Consider the following 17,837-nt stretch of genomic DNA (forward strand, 5'->3'; position numbering starts at 1 on the left):
ATGGTCGGGTGGTGACTAAATCTACGAATTCAACAACAAGAATTTTGCTTGTTCATTTGCAGAACAAGCTTTTGAGATTCAGTGGAATCACTTGCAAATTTATGATCAATCCAGAATCCTCACTCGCACTTTGACCATCTCAGACTCTGAAAACTGACAAAATATTTTCCTGATAGAAGTTGAGCAGCTCAATACCAAGACACTCATCTCTCGCCTGGACTCAGATGTCTCCGTGATGTAAATGACTCTCTGTGATCTGCCACCTCGCGTGGAGTGAAGACTTTGAAATGTTGATGTGGCTGACTTTAAGAAAAAACAACTGATCCAAGTTTCATGTGCACTTGAAGACCGTGAAGGTTGAGTCTCTCTCCACCCACAGCTGTCAGGGATGTCACAGCAACAAAACCACATCACAAGTCAGGCTACTGTTTCTAAAGTCACCACAGAAGTTCCAAATAGCTCCAGATGTAAATTTTGAAAAAACACAACAAATTGGTTTTACTTTCGATTAGCAAAACTTGTCCCAAGCTTGTTTATATTTGGATTAACGGCTGGCCGAATGAAGTGAAAGTAGAGAAGAAACCTGTCCGTTCTGGCTGGTGCTTGTTGGTTCTCCTTGTGTTTGCACGGATTTACTCTGAGCTACGGTTTCATGAGGCTATTTGATGACTATTTGTGCCATGTGGTTGTGCAGTGGTGGACCAGTGATCTGCCTCTCATCCCAAATAGCTGAGCCCCCACAAAGTTTCCTGTCGGAAAGTTGGGAGGTTTCAGCAACAAATGAGTTGGAAGCTCTGATGACTTTTGATTCAAGTACTTTGTCTGGGCCATTGAAAGAGAAAAATAACACGAACTGAATGACTTGATAGATGAATATAAAAGATAATTCGAGACCAAAACAACAATGTAGTTTAAATGCTTCAGGTATTGTTTCCCAGCCAGCCTCGTCCGTCTGCTGCTTGTTTGTCAGACGAGATAAATCATCTCATCACCGAGCCAGCGTCCAACCAGAGTCCGGCATCCTGCGGTCGTCTGCAGCAGGCAAGCGCAGACATCATTAGGCTTCTTAGCGCCTGGTGATTGACACCTCCACCAAATTTGGCGGCGCTGAGCCAGATCTCGGTGGTGTGGACCCTCACTGCGGCGTAATGATGCTGCACGGGTTTGATCTGGTTGGGATATTCACACGTTTTTATTGGTCTAATGTGAGCGCGTGCCGTGTAACGATGTCTGGATGGGGCTGCGATGACATCATGATTGATATTTGATGGAGCCATGTAAACACCGGGAGTATTTTTAGACTGACAGGCCTCCTAATGATCCCCACGACTGGGTGCAGGCGAGCGGACCTTTAGATGGAGGACGAGCCCTGCTGACACCCGGGATAATGGCTCAGCGTTACTGGGCGCCCCAAACCTGCAGCCCCCGGATTTACGTCAACAAATGATGTGGTGAGTGTCAGACACCGTGGCGGCCCATCACCAGAGAGATGGTGTCCAGTAGATTTCAGGTAATTACTTTAGCCTCAACAATGGTGAGGTGATTATTTTAATGTAATTTCTCAGGTTATTGAGTGAGATATGTCTACATTCGTCAACCATCCACCCATTCACTCCTCCATCATCCGTCTATGTCTCAAACCCTCTTTCTGTTTGTTCCACGATTCATCTATCCATCCGTCCGTCCCTCCATCATCCATGTCCTCATCACCAAGAAACAAAGGGAGTGCGGTCCTGACCCGCCTTCCTCAGCACCAGGACCTCCATTATGCCTGGTGTTCCAGCGCCGCCCTGGTCTTATCGGATTCATCAACAAGACGGCGGCGGGCATGATTTATCTATGCCACTTACTTGTTTTCATTTTGCCCGGGGGCTGCTGCCAGCATCGGGGGCTTCTCCTCTTTTCTTTTTTTACGATGTGACAGCTCCATCTCCAGAGAGACGACTCGGCGCAGCAGCGGAGCATCAAAACAAATAAGAGCCCAGCCACTTAGGAGAAGTGGAGCCATCTTCACTCACATGTCAGTCGCTCACACGCATGTGCTCCTCCACGTTTCTTTGGAGAAAGACACTCGTCACGTCTCCATCTGTGGTGTGTTGGGGCTGCAGGACTGGATTGTTCTGCAGACCAATGACTAAGATCTATGAGAGCCCTCACCACACATGGAGTGGTCTGAAATATATCGGTATCGTTGAACCCAACGTGCACCATGTACAGTCGACACACCCAGAAGCTCTCACAACCAAAGGACTCTGTCCATATGATGAGAAAAATGTTATATAAATGTAGTATAAAAAGATTATGATGATATTCAAGAAACTGAAAAAATGTTAAAAAATCTTCAAAAAAATAAAATAAAATAAAACTATGCACCAAAAGAAAAATCAAGTTAAAATAAATGCAAAGAGGAAATAAATGAACATTAAAAAGTTGAAATGAAATGAAGACAACAGGCTAACAGTCAAAATAAAGTGACAATAATTTCTCACACTCCGTCCTGACTTGCTGCCATGACAGGTTCAGGAAGGTCGAATCAGAATCAGCAACAAACTCACTGAGTCCTCATTTTTTAAACAGATTTTCATCCACTTTGTTAAATGCCTGTGTCTGCTCCCAAATCCACTGCAAACGTGACGCGTACATTAAATAAGACCTGTCACCCGGGGCAACTCGCAGCAGTGAAGCGTTTATTCTGCCTCACATTTCCTGGCACTCAGAATTATTTCCTTCATGCCTGATAACCAAATTACAATATGGCAGCTCTCCCCGGAGCCACGCGGTTGTTAGTGGCAGCTCGCAACATTCTTCAACTGATGTGGCGTTTCATGTACAGCTGCCAATCACAGCGGTCACAGATGTAAATGAGGGCGGGCCCACCGTCTTCAATTACTGCTCTGAGCTCCGCATAATCCCCCTTCTCTCCGACCGACTGACTGACAGCTCTGCCGCCTCTACCCTCATGTCTCCTCCTCGGTTCTCGTGGCAGGCGGAAGAGTTTCCATTTTTCCAACGGAGACTAGAAATAAAACGGCCCCCGAAAAAAGTCTGTTGATTTGTTTTATTTTGATCCTGAATGTCAGTCCAACTGACGGGAAACCCAGCATCGAATTTTTGAAAATAAACTTGGAGTCAGGTGATGAAATTTGCGTCTCGATGGAAAATCAGGAGACCATTGAGATCAGGACTGGCTGAAACTCAAATCCCTCCTAATCCCACCTTGGAAGGTTGACCAATGAGAGGTGTTGGATTAAAAAAAACCATCCTGCTCAGATCACTTTCATTCTCCAAATATCAAATTGTTTTCCTCCACGCTCACCTGAACGTGCCCCCCACCACCACTCAGTCTCGCTCCGTTAGAAACTGGCACTTTTGTAGCGTTCCAAGAGCTTGATAAATCAATCCATCAAAAAATTCTTTGCGGTGAAACTCAATCAAGAAAGGTCATGTCGGCGGGAAAAGAACAGATTAAATTAGCATTGAATTAGACATGGAAAGTGAGCTCTGTCAAAACCATCACCAGCTCAGCACAATTAGAATATGTTAATTATGCATTTCATTAAGGGGCCTCTGCGCTCTTTGAATGTGAGATGAAATGTCACTGGTGTAGGCAGCCGAAAAATGGAAGATTGCCAGGCACAACTTTCTTTGTGCGATGTGTGACACCTTCATTAACATCAGGGATTGCTAGTCTGATTAGACTTTTTGTATTAGTTCAAGCCTGCGGCTTTCAAACGCTCCTCCACCGTCTTCGGTTCGATACGTCTCTTCACTTCTCCCACAGAACAATGTGACGCTCTTTGTCTTTATGGCTGTGACGGCATTTACGTCGCCTTTGTTTGGTCAGGTCACTTCCTCCCACGACGACCTGCTAAGAGACTTTCCAACGTCACCTTTCCCTTGACATTTAATTTAGATTGTTGAAAGGTGATTGATTCACTGAGAACTGAAAATCATTTATACAGGAGTGAAGCAGGACGGTGCTTCAGACGAGTCAGAGAGGATGGACGGGCGGATGGTAGATGGATGGATGGATGGACAGGGGACAGGAGCAACTATTTGAGTGACCATTCGTGACCATTTCAACGACACCTCGCTGAACCTGACTGTAGTCTTGTCGTGCGTGATGATCCCAGCGCGTCTGATGGCCCTTCTCACACACGTCTGCTGATGAAAACATTTCTCCTTCACAGGGCCTGAAGTCACCCACAAAGGTTGTAAACTAATCCACTCTCAGGTCCACCTGGATCAAGTGTGAGGGATGGAGTACTGAGGTCCTGATGTGCATGCTGGCCAGAGAATGAACTCGCATGACACATGATTTACACAGGAAGGAGGCGCTACGATGACAAATCCACGCCTGAGCTCTCGCTATGACACATAATCTTTCTCCTTTAACGGCCCAGATAGAGATGGATCACAAACACAGCTATTGATTCAGCCGTCTGCACCGCGGAGGCCCACGTCCGCGTCTGAATCAAAGTCAAAGAAGAACTGCACCCGGCTATTGAGTCACTGTTCTGATGATCTACAGCAACTGATGATCTGCACTAATGTAGCAGCTGGTGATCCACACGTTCCTTTTCAGACGGTCCACAAATATTCATCTTCAAATGATCCAGATGATGCATTCCTCGTGAAGATCCACTCTCGGAAAGTGAACAACACACGCTGCAGCTGTGTAAAACAGAATAATCTGAAGTTGTTAAGTTGCACAAACGTTGACATTGAGACGAATTGTGAACCTATACAAGCTCCCAGCAGGCTCAGCACGCATCTTTCTAAATCAACTCCGACTGATCGACCATCTGAGGTGAAGACTAGTGACGTCAAAGCTCAAGTGCACACCAGTTGACTAAAGTTGTAAATGTAGAAATGATATATATTTTAAAGGTCAGACTGAATATTTGAGTCAAGTTTTCTAAAGGTTGTGCTTTCAACGGGGTTTGTGGTCATAATCATGTACCGTAGGAGAAGAAGACAATGGAGGACCCGATGAGTCCACTGCTGCTCCAGAATCCTGACACGTCACTTCACATCAACACATCTAATTGAAGCCGGATCACCAAAAGAACATGCAGAACTGCGTTCTGGGTCACTTCACAGCACTTTGGGATGTTTTATTTTTACGTCTCTGGCTGCAGGCCGCCCGAGCTCGCGTTTGCTGAGAAAAACGCGGAAATCTGCCGCCGTCACCACTGATTCACGTCAGCGTGAGTGACAGGTGACTCGGCACCCGCACAGCCAGACGGATTACCAGCCTGACGAACACAACCGGCAGCAGACTGGGGGGCGACCAAGGGGGGCAGAGGTGGAGCGACTCCAATCGCCCCCGGTCTGTCTCTTGACCCAGGAAGACTGACAGCCAAGGAAAACTGTTGTTGGAAAACTCTGTTACGATTATGTGATTCAGCTCCAAAACCTCTCAGGAGGATGGAGCACTCAACTGGGCCTCATATCCAGAAGACCAAAGAGACATGTTCGGAATAGAGTACTGTGCACGACCCAGTGGGAGGGACTTCTAGTGGTGGACCTGGATGTCTGTGGCTCGCAGGTGAATCGAGAGATTACTTCAGTCGGTAAAAGTTTTGGGCAGAATTTAAATCAGCTGCATGATTAACAGTCGACAGAAATATTTGCCCTTTAAAGATGTTTATCAGTAAAACAGCGTAATCGTCATCATGTCCCCCTAAAATGTGCCCATCTGGACCAATCAGCGGCAAATCTGTCACTTCTCTCTCAGATGTAATTTCCCCTCGGACCGATCAGCGGAATCCGGAACGCCAGGAAAAGCGTCGGCGGGATGCATCAGTCTCCAAGTTTGGGTGCAAGTGCGATCACTCAAGTCTGATGTTTGTGTCTGACACTTAAACGAGCGAACAGATGCTGCGCAGACCCTCGTCTGCAGCGTTTGTCTGAAACCACAGCTGCTCGTTTCATCTTCCCCCAGTTTCAGCCAGCGAGTTGGTAAAAGCTGCGTTGCTCCCAAATTCATCACGAAACTGGGCGACGCAATTGTCGGCAGGAACCTACGGTCATTACACTTCACTTTCATTCAGACTCTTCCACTGACTCCCGGGTCTCGTGGTCTTTCAGAGAAGAGGAGGGGGAGCTCACCATCCGAAATCACTCACTGAGAGCAGGTGGCACCCTGGAACAGTGGGAGCTCCATCATCTTAAAAATCATTATCTGATTTATTTACTTGACTAAAACATGCAGTGTAAAAGTTTTTTCCTTGAGACAAGAGTTCATGATGGTTGAAACGGTCTACAGTTCCTCCCAGACTCCTGTTTGCAGATGAATGAATCCTTTCCATGACACGCTCCTGATGAGTCCAGAGGAATTCGTCAGTGGAGTCAGAGCAGCCCTGATTGTACTGAGCAGCAGCGAGCTTCAGATTAAGCTCAATAAAAGCGTGTGATTTGTTGCTTTCATATTTGGAGGCTGTCAGCTTCGATCTGAGCGAGCAGACCGCCGGCGGCTGACAGACGCCAAGGAAGCGTTGATGAAGTGTTCAAATCCTGCTCATGCTCTCACGTTGGAGGAAACCAGATTACTATTCACCCCTTGTTTCTAATCCAGAATTTAGTGGCCATTCGAACAAGGTCCAGATGGTTTCTGTGTCAAATAAACAGCGGCAATCCAAATTTCCCATGTAGTCACTTCGACTTCTATCATCTTCAAAAAAAACAGAGGACTTTTCTCATGCTGACTGTTTCTTGAATGTTTTTGTTAATATTCAGACTCCATATTTCATTTCTAAACTTAACCTTCATCACCCTTTTGTTGTACCAACCGTACGTCCAAGCATGTTCTCCCGGGCCGTTTTTTTGTGATGAATAGAGGCAAAGTGTGCGTCTGATATTTGATGAACGACTTCCATATTCATGATGAGCATGAATATGCAGCAGCGCCGGCTCTGGCCACTTGATTGATCAAATGTGTTCCATTCATCACTGTTTTTACTTAATTAGCATATTTCAAGCGACACCATTAGGATGGAGGACTGGAGGCCCATTCGAGAGAAGTGATGTATGTGCAGGACAAGGCACTTCTTTGTCTTGTCGAGCAACGTGACGGAAATAGGATGGTATTAATCACGCGCAACGCTCTCTGTTTAGTCACATCTGTGAGGACCAGCTCGCTCAAGTCCAAGTGCTGCTCATCCTACCTTCGACACCACTCTCTAAAGACCTGAACTTCAGATGGGAGGTCTCACTGTGTTCAGAGGAAGAAAACCACAGAGGCTTTGGCGTGTAGATTTGGGATATAAATGAAAGCAGAATGGAAGAAGTGCAGTAAATAAATGACTGATCTTTCTTTACGGACCTGATAAGCTGAAACGGAGCAGGGCCCCGGATCGTTACAGCTATCAGTTCTTCAGCCGTTCATTTAACAGCTCATCATTACAGCAGAGTGATGACCCTCTTCCTCCACCCCCACCCGCTCCTCCTCTTCCACTCTGACCAATGCCGCCGCGATGCGGTCGAGATGTTTCTTGTGTATCCGAGCAGGAAGCTTCACATCCGCCTTATTACGGCACATCAGCGTCAGGACGGCGCCGAGCGAGAACACTCATCGTTCTTTGATTGAATGTTTAACGACAGACTGATGTACGGTCGCACGATCTGCGCTGGCTGCTTTATTTTTCGCCGACTGAACTTGATGTGATTTTTCAAGCGGGGTGGTCGACTCTGCAGAAATAAGTCAGACTCAGTTTTTCTATGCCTATGTTGGGGACGGCGCCCCCTACATGTTGTTCACAGGATCTTGTGTTGTCCCAGGAACACAGTGTCTCCATGTTTAAATTCTTAATTCCCCGACATTATTTCATCGTCACAGTAACAAGCATCACCCCCAACATTAACCAGTCATTCAGTTTCGCAAGTCAAACACCTACAAATTAATCACTCTTTACTGCACAATTTTACCATGCTTCCTAAAACAGCTCATTGAAGAACAATGACAGTCAAACTGTGTATCGCAATTCAACCCACATCTACCGACAGCTGAGGGCAGTCTGAGCAAAGACGCGAGTGGGTGTTTTATTGTGATTAAATATGAAATATATAAAGGTCTCAGAAGATGAAGAATCTTAAATTGGAGTCTCGTATCAGGAGACTCTCCGAGTTACGACGCTCTAAAACACAGAAGATCGTAAAACTCTGAATTCCATTATGAGCTTTTATAGAGATGAAATAGACATGCACAGACACACACACTCACACACAAAGCCGTACTACACCATCATCATCAGCAGAACTTAAAGAAATCTAAAAAACAACTCAACTGTCCAAGAGACCAACATGAAATAAATGGGACTAAACACACATTTATTACACTAATGAAACAGACAATGATGCACAAGAGACTCAAATCTGCATGAAAACGCAAACAACCTCAAGAAACCAAGCAATGGTCAAACACAACCCTACCCACAACTACTTCTCATTTTACACACACACCACAGACCTGTTACAGCAAACACACTCCAGAAACGTACACTAACATCAGACACTCTGAAAACACTATGAAAATGCATACACCAAAACCACCAGCACCAAGACACACACCTACAAATAAAACACACAAGAATAAACAAGCAAACAAACCCACAGAAATTCAAGAAAACACACCAACACACAAGAAAGTACAGAGCAAAAACAATGTGCATAAAACAGGGTACAGTACAACCCTGCATATACATAAAGAACAAAATGACACAAAACATTAGTGATGTGCACAAATACCACACGATGAAACAATCAAGAGACACACATACACAACTATAGCAAACATGCGACACAAATGAAGTACAAACACCAACATCCAGACCCACTAACACAGATCCCCACAGGAAACACACTCAGGTTTGCAAGTGTACGGCAGCCTCTCTACTGCACCTGAAGTCGTCGTCAGACACTGCTACCACGCGGCGAGCGCGACTGCGAGGGTGGTGACTAGTACCGCGGCAAGTGCCACCACAACAATTAAACCTTATCCTGCTGCTCCACTATTCAGCGGCCATTAAAAATAATTGCCTTCCAGATTCATAAACATTCAACGGCGCTCATCTCTTCCCGCCATCAAGTCCTCGATTATCACGAGTGACATTTGAGGGTGAATGGGGGAAGCGACGATGGCGTGCACGCGCTGACACGCTGTGGCCTCCATTGTGGGCGCCACAGCAATCACGCACAGCAATTCGGCCGCACTCATAATTACTGTCAGAGCGTGCACACCTCGGCGAGCAGATTAAAGCCGTAAATTATTTAGAGCTTTTTTGGTTGGCTCCTCTGCAGCCTCGTTATGTTCAAACCAAATTACAGCTCCAGTCTTCACAGATTACTGTGTTCATGAGAGGATCTCTGATTCGTCAACAAATGCACAGGTTTGTTTTCATCGTCCAGGAAAATTATTGCGCCAACACAGACAACTCAGCAGTTCTCCCCTAGCGTGTGGCAGCCCGGGCCCTGGGCCTGAGTTGGGACTGTAAGGACCGACGAACACCTGCAACGCGACTATGTGAAAGAAGTGAACTCAATTGCTTACTTATCTCAGACTCATACAACAGTATGTTGTTTTCCTTCTAAATTGAGAATCACATTAAAATGTGTTGTAAAAAAAGTAATTTGTGCGTTATTAACTTATTTTGTTTTAATTGAAATTTGTAATAGTTCGAAGTGACAAGTAGCCAATATTTTGTATTTGTGTCAGTTATAAACTAAGAAACTGATAAAGAAGCGACTGAAATAAAAAAATAAAATCTCTGCTCTGCAACATCCATGGAACATAACAATCTAGTTGATTTCATTGTTTGCACCGTGGTCATAATGCCACTGCTGTGAAATGAAAGATAAAAAAGATGTTGAGAAGAGAGTGACACCAAAAGAGGCATACTGTAAAATAGATAAAGAAAAGCAAAAAAAAAACTAAGAAACAAAAATTTGATGAGAAGAGAATGAATTAAAAAAAGGACCACAAGCGATTATCAAATGTTAGCTCTTTATTTGAACAGTAAAAAAAGGTGCAGATCACATGTTGGTCTCCATTTTCATCCAAAACGTATTTACATCAGAAATATCTTTAAAACCGTCCAATTGAGTTGCAAACAGAATCCAGATCTTAGTGATTGAATGTTTATTTAAAGTGCTTTTCCTCACTCTGTTCTCGCTCAACATAGAAATTTGATGTACAGATCTGCGCATCTTCACTTTGAAACACAACGTAGAAATAAATAGTAGTCACAGCCCGAGCGTTAGCATGCAAACATAAGCGCTTCTGTTTCCGCAAGCAGTTGTACATTTCTTTTCTGGTGAGTGCAATCGTCAGTGTCTCCGAGTACGACCAGTGTCTCCGTGAAAACCAAGAACGCTACACGACAATAGGAAGCATTTGAAATCTTCCGACCCGTGTATTCAAAACGGAGATCAGAAACGCTAGTCCTTGTCCATCTCCACATACTGCGAGTGGTTGTCAGGCGACTTGCTGTGAGTTTTGCTCAAGTGGAGTTTGACCGCATGGTTGCTGGCAAATGTCCGACAACACAGTTTACATTTAAACTTTGCATCAATGTCCTCCTCAGCAATTAGTGCCTCGGTGACCCTGACACTGAGTGCCTTGGAGAGATCCGGCTCTTCCACCTTCGTCTGGTGCTCCACCGGCATCTTGCACATGTCTTTGATTTGGAACCCAAGATGTGATTCAAGGTGGGAAATGAAGGTCGCCGGCGACCTGAACTGAGAGGCGCAGTCATTGCAGTAAAAGACCGGGTGACCCGTGTCCATGTTCTTTAGGAATTTAGTTCCACCAGTTTTCCGTAATTGGTATTTAACATTCGCTAACCAATGACTTATGGTGGTCATGGACAGTCCTGTGAATTTAGAAATGTGCATCCTTTCTTGAGGTCCAAGGTCTGAGAGCAGGTACTTCCCTTCCGAGGTCAAGAAGAGACTAGAGGCGAATTGAGCCTGCAGGATGAGAAGGTGTCGCGGGTTCCAGTTGGACTGTCGGCCTTTGCGCTTATGGACAGAGTAGACCTCGGTAGATACGTCCTCGAAACGCCTTACGTCAGATTCCAGTTTCAGAGTCCTGGATGGTATGGAGGGTTTCGGTGTGGTGGCTGTAGGAAGAACTTTAACCATGTCTGCGATGTCAGACAGAGCGTATTTCTGAGGGGTCGGTGTAGCGGAAGGAACTATTGTGGGACTTGGTTTGCAGTGTTTTGATTTTGTTAGGTCAATGGGCTGGTCCTCATTCACAAACAGAAAGTTGCCATTGTTCTTTGCTAGTGTCATTACCGGTTTCTCGCTGCTGCGTTTCATGTCTGTAAAGACTGCCTGAGCATGTGCTGACAGTTTTTCGACTCGAGAGTTGTTGGGTTTGTTAGCTTTGCCCAGATGATTGTTGAGGACCGACTGCAGGGCGCTGAGTGGGTTGATGGCGGGAATATCTGCAGAGTCATTGAGAAGCTCTGAAGCCTGACCATTGCAAGCAGATGGACTTGGCGTCTTGCCTCTGTCAGAGAACTCTGGGCTTGACTTTCCTTTCATCATCTCACTCTCTTCATTCACGAAATCATTGTCGAGCTTTGAAGAGAAAGAAGAATCATCTTGACAATCGCTGTCATCATTCTCTGCCAGATCAAACTTCAGATTATGACTATCTTTCCCGTCACCAACACTGCCCTTCTCATGTTTGATGTTCAAGTTTTGATGCCCCTGGGAGGCCTCCAAAGCACCGGGAAACATCTTCCCCTTTGGGGCAATCGGTCTCAGCTTGTGGTTAAACGGTTGCTTCAGCTGTGTCGGGGGAGACGCAGCGAGAGGGGCACCTTTGATGATGCCAGAGAGCTGGTAGGCAGCATGGATGCTCGGGTAAGCACTCCAACTTGGCGTTCCCGTCTGAGCTTTATTGATGGCTGATGCCACCGTGTTGGCGAGCGATTTGAGAATGTCGCCACCTACACTGGAGTCTTTCTCCAGATCCTCCTCTCTCAGGTAGGGGTACTTAAAATCTCCCAGCTTTTGATCGTCGCAGTCTGACTTTTCATCTTTAATGTCAGATTCTTCCATTTTCTCTGACACACTTTCACCCTGACTGTCCTTTTCGCTACATGCTGGGGAAAGAATTTTAGGAGACACTTTTTCTCCTTCCGACTCAGCAGATTCTTGATCTGCTAAACCCTGAATCTTCTCAATAGCCAGGGGGTCAAGTGCTAACTGCTTACCCTTCTTAGATGCAGAGTTTGTAACTTTAACGAAGTGTCCGGTGACCATCATGTGCGTGGTCAGCTGCTGCAACGTGTCATGGGAGCTTCCGCATTCCATGCATTTTAGAATCTGAGACTTGCATGTCTCAAACTGCCAAGTGTAGCTTGCCCCATTCTGGTAGCCGTAGCGATTGTTGGTGGCATTTGAAATGCTCGCGGCTCTTTGTGCCTCACTGTAGCCAGCCACGCCGGTCGTGGAGTCGGGGGAGCATGGTCTTGCCGTGTCAAAGGCCCGTTTCTTTGCCGGTGGCAACAATTTTGGCGTGATCACCGGGATTGGCTCTTTCAAAGGCACCTTTTGGTAATGCTTTGTTTTGATCATGTGCACACTGAGATCCTGCAGCGAGTCGAAGGAGTGGCCACAGAACATGCACTTCAACACTTTCTGTGCATCTTCCTTCCCTTCTAGGTCCTGTAAGTTCCGCTTTCGTGATTTTGACGAGGAGGTGGATGAGCCGCTCTGCTTGCTGTGGTTGTTATCCTGGTAGTGTCCGCTCTTGTTCATATGGACAGTCAGCTCCACCAGGGTGTCATAGGCAGCACTGCAGTCTTTGCAGCGGAAGCGACTGGCACCCGTGAAGACAGAGCCACAGGACTTAGCGTTTTGCCGGTACAAGTGTACCGAGCTGAAGAGGTTGGGTTTCGTGGCAGGTTTGGGCGAAAGAGTCTGCTGCAAGGTCTTGGACAGGGCATCCTGGTGCCAGTCAAACTCAGTCTTGGAACTCCCATTGGTACTGTCGCAGTTGACCTTACTGGTTTGTTTTCCCACTTTCAAGTCCATTCCGACCCCCGTCCAGTATGAATCAGAGAGAAAGTTGGCGTAGGCCGCCCTCATCTTCTCCAAACTGCTGCCTGTTTCATCCTTCAGCTTCGTGCTGCTGCTTTCATCGTCCCTCTGGATCTCTGATGGCGACTGGTTTTTGAAGTCAGAAAGTCGGTCACTAGTATCACTCATGTGCGACTCCACCTCAGCCTCCTGGTTAGAAAGGACACTCACGGGGGAGTTCAGGTTGCTGTAGCTGTTGAAACTCTTGTTGTCCAGCTCTCTGTCCTCTGACATTTTAGGACTCTTCTCAGAGGAGTCGTCCTCTGTTTGAGTGTCGTTCTCCTCATCCTCCTCAGCAATGGAGTTTTGGAGAGCAGGATCCTCATCAGGCATATAAACTGTGAAAGGAAAGACAGACACATCAGTCTATAATCATAACAGTTACAATGACTCATTGAGCAACTGCAGCTATGACAAATTAACCCGTCAAAGTCACTTGCTGTTCTGTATTTTGAGTCTGTCTCACTCTTTGTTTTCAATCTCGTAGAGAGACTAATATTGCCCAAGTGCTTGTGTATGTTCAAGAAGGCGACCCATACTTGAAGCCAATGATCAACGTGAGTAAATTTCTGTTCCTTTGTCTCAACCCTGGAGTCAAAACACAACCACACACATCTTAGCTTGAGTGTCGACTACACTTCAACAATCTGGCCAAACTCTGAACAATGTAACTGAGTGAATTCCAATGAAAGAAGATAAAACATGCTCTTCAATATCAAGAACCTTTGCAATCACCTCGCACACAACAACGACACCCGCCATTTTGCTGCAATCCGTCACTAAAAGTCTCATAAACACAATTAGTGCATCATTCTTCACCTGCTTGCTCTCATAACATCCACATCATCACTTCAATTAGGAGGTAATTCAACAAACTGGCATCTAATTGTCACCGTTGTACAATTAGTGAGAATGCCAAGTCAGCAGGCATAAACTGACGATAGAGGAAGAGATGAGAATTTCAGTAACAATCACAACATGGGCAACAGTTACAGTTTTGAAATTTACTCCCTTCACACATGGAACAAAAATAATCAAGGGGTAACTAGAGAATAAAAACTAAAGACAATGCAATTTATTCTCAACAAAATTTAAATTATTTTCTTATAAAAACCTGATCAGGAAAAAAATATTCACTTGCATGCAGAAGATATATCTATATTTAAGTATTATCTGTACAAATAATCTTCTCATATTTAAAAGAAAAACAACCGTCTATACATGTTACAATAATAATCTACTTTATTAATAATTTATAAATAATACAATACCAATAAATGAAATAATTGACTTGACAATACATTTAATAAAAGAAAACAAAAAAGTTAATCCATAAATTCATATTTAGAATACAAATGAAAAAAGGGTCATTAACAGATTACAAAAACCAAAACACGACACAAGTAGAGAATAGAGGCTTATCTTGGAATTTTCAATCTCATAATGTCATCTCTGCCATGGCTTTCCTCCTTGAAACTTTTTGGTGGTAAATGCGCAGAGTTAAATATAGATGAAACATAACGTGGTCGGTCTTTTAAGTGAGGATTTAGGGGGCCACAGCACGAGGGGACGTTTCCATTGAGCACTCATGAGTCTTTTCTTCTCTGGTGATCAATATTTCAGGAGCGCCTCCAGAGAAGCCCTGGAGCTGAAGCGCCTGCTAATGGAGCAAAATGGGTATGAGCCTCGGACTTTCACAACAAACATGGAGGACGAGCAAGAGACTAACACTCACACAATCCACTGAGTTGCAAACCGGAGCCGCCTGAACAGGCCTGATGGTCTGAGAACAGTGGAGTGGAATGTTTTATCTAGACTGAGAGTGAAGTCGCCACCGTTGTTGTTCTTCCTATTTTTCTTTCCAGCAATGACATTATAAATTCTTCTTTAAACCAATCAAGTTTTGGTTTTTTTTTCCTTGTGTTTTTGTCAAGTTTAAAAAGGTTATGCCAACCTTTTTCTCCACAATTTGTTTTGATGTACTAAGAATTAAAAATTCAGTTGGTGGACCAGCAGAGGGAGCCCACAATGTCAGACAGGGTTTACGTGCCTGACCAGTGAAGAAGGATGCCAGGGAGTTTTGATGTTCACACACCGGCTTCTGCTATTCTGTATCTGCTCGCAAGGATAAAGGTTATAAACACTTCAGCCTGATTCATGATGGATACTTAGCTCCTCTGACCTTTGCATATTATCATATCATATAACAGATAAATTTATGGCAACACAGATTGCAGGATGTGCTACGGCTTGTGCCACGCTTAATGTGAGCGGTAGACGAGCAGCGCAAGCCAGAAAAACCACAGAGACACAACTTATTCTCGAAACTCACTTCAACAAAATTGCGAGGAGGAAGCGCTCTATCAGATCAATGAGAGTGCATGTCAGGAGTGTGTTTGCGTCCACCCAGATCACATCTGACAATACATTTAGAGCTCAACTTTTCAGAGAGCCATCACACAACTCTCCAGATCTGTCAATCATGGTAGACACACTCAAGCTGTTTCCGATGCCTCCACGTTGTGTAACGTTTATCTGGAAGGTCAACACTTCCTTCATTAATCTGACAGAGTAAGCTGCGTAACACTATCTTCAGAGGGAATTCAGGGTGATTCTTTGGTGACAGGTCTTTGAGTCAGACTCCCTCTACACCCCTCACCGCCTCGTCTCAAGCTACAGTTTTCTCCGCGATCAATATCTCCTTTTTTACGTCGCATTGATCTCTGGCGGTGGGACCAACCTAAGCAGGTCTGTTATGACATGCCCCCCCAACTCCCCACAAAACTCCTGTGCTTGGAACAATCAATTACACGTGGCAATCAAAACCGCTTTGCAAGAAGATCCTGAGTAACTCCATGTGGAGAGATGACGGAAAGAGAGGAACGGAAGCTGGGCAGTAGAAAGTCATTGGGGTAGGACGCTTGAAGTGCTCACTGTTTGCCAGTTTAAATGACAAACACTTAATATGTTAGAATGGATAGGTGACTAATACACTTGAGTTAGACTGACAGCATATGTGAATTAAAATAATAGCAATGTCAAAAGGTCAAAGGTCAACGATCTGACAAAAAGGAGTGGAGAAAAAACTACAGTAGCAACCAAGAAAGGGAAGATCATACATAAAATTCCACTGTCGAGAAAGTGAAAGTGAAAAAGCTTTCATTTGCTATGACAAACACAAACAGTGTACATAAGTGTTAATACACAAACACTCGTCATGAGGCCTGGAGAAGCAAAGGAATGGAGGACTCACGGTAGTAATATAACAGACGTAAAGCAATGACATTAGACTATATAAATTGCATCAAACTCAGATGTGTGAAGTCGAGGTGTCACATGACAGCGGCAGCAAAGTTTCCCATCTGACAGCAAATCTGACAAACTCAGCGAGACGTCTCGTCGACATCAAACCCCGACAACCTGACGACGGATCTGAATTGAAACTCCTCCTGAGCCCTGCGGCGACCTGGGAGATGCCGTGGTTACCAGGGAAACGCAAGGTCACAGGCATCAGTCACAGTCAGGGAGTGAGCCAAATTCAAAGACTGGATTGAACCACAATGAAAATCTTGGCGTTTCTCTTCCTACTCTTGGTGCTAAATCAGCCCGTCGCTAACGTGTTAGCATCATGTGTGCATGGGCAGCAGCTGCGGTGCCGCGATACGGAAGTGAGCAGATTTTGGTATGCATGAAGGAGATGTTACTTAAAGCACATTACTTCCTCGGCTAAGCACGAGTTATTCATGCAGATAAATGCCTCGCTGCCGCACAGCCCCAACTTTAATATTTAATCGCTTAATATAATCAAATGAAAACTTGCAGCTCGGCGAGGGGGAGAGAGGAAAGAGGGAGGAAGGTACTCAGATGGACCCGGATCCAGATTAATACGAGACGATGGCAAATATGACACCGTATCCGCCATCTGGCTGTTCATTTGCGCAAAAATGATCACAATAATTACGCTCATTAATCAAAAGAATGTTTGCAGCAACATTCTGGTGAGCAACTTTTTACTCAAACTTTCATGACAAACTCCACGACACTGGAGTGCTCTCTCTGTCCAAGCCTGGTGTCAGCGTCTCGCACTGGTTCAACAAGGTGCATTAATCTTAACAAAGTCTGGAATTAACATATAGACAGCTAAAAACAAGTGTCACGCGTCCTGCCTGTCAACCATGAAAATGTGTTTCAGCGTGAGCCCATGAACCCATTTTTGATCGAAGGAGCTGCAAATCGCAGCTGCATTTGTCACATAGATGATCTTCTCAGGCCTGGACTGATCCAGAGTTCCAGTCGCTGGAGCAGAAGTTGCCCCCTCCCCTCCTCCCTCCGCTATCTCTCAGTGAAAAGCTTGTGACACGACTCTCCAGCAGCGACATGATGAGGTCTGATGCTTCCTCTCTGCAGAGGAGCAGTTTAGCCCTCGTTCACCCTCATCACCGAGCCAGCCATCATCTTCCGTCGCCGTCCAGCCGCTGCACATATTGGAGCCGACCGCTCCAGCAAACAGGGCGGCGCTAATAAAAGACCATCCTGCTTCACTTCAAATTTCCTTGATTGAATGTCAGTCAAGAATGTTTGCGGCGAGGAGGTGCTGACTAGCACACGACAGGCTATTGTTCTGTTCCGAGGTGCAACGGTGAACTGTTAGTTTTGATTTAAAATCGAAACCCCAGATAACTTTTCAGTTACAAAAAGATAGCCACCTGTTTCGACTAAACATGGATGTTTGTTTTATGTTA

General features: G+C 45.2%; 1 protein-coding gene across 4 annotated transcripts in view; it reads right to left on the reverse strand.

Moving 5' to 3' along the window:
- Positions 1–9,981: 9,981 nt before the first annotated feature.
- The window catches only part of LOC128749855 (teashirt homolog 2), a 30,365-nt gene continuing 22,509 nt past the window's right edge, over positions 9,982–17,837 (reverse strand). For 2 of the 4 annotated variants that reach the window (XM_053849813.1, XM_053849814.1), the window contains exon 3: positions 9,982–13,433. In XM_053849813.1, the coding sequence (XP_053705788.1) occupies positions 10,438–13,428 (2,991 nt within the window). In that variant the 5' untranslated portion in view covers positions 13,429–13,433 and the 3' untranslated portion in view covers positions 9,982–10,437. The remainder of the gene's footprint in view (positions 13,434–17,837) is intronic. The other 2 variants (XM_053849815.1, XM_053849812.1) reach the window with 2 other exon arrangements.

This window comes from Synchiropus splendidus, chromosome 18, assembly GCF_027744825.2.
Source record: "Synchiropus splendidus isolate RoL2022-P1 chromosome 18, RoL_Sspl_1.0, whole genome shotgun sequence".
Taxonomy (NCBI): Eukaryota; Metazoa; Chordata; class Actinopteri; order Syngnathiformes; family Callionymidae; genus Synchiropus; species Synchiropus splendidus.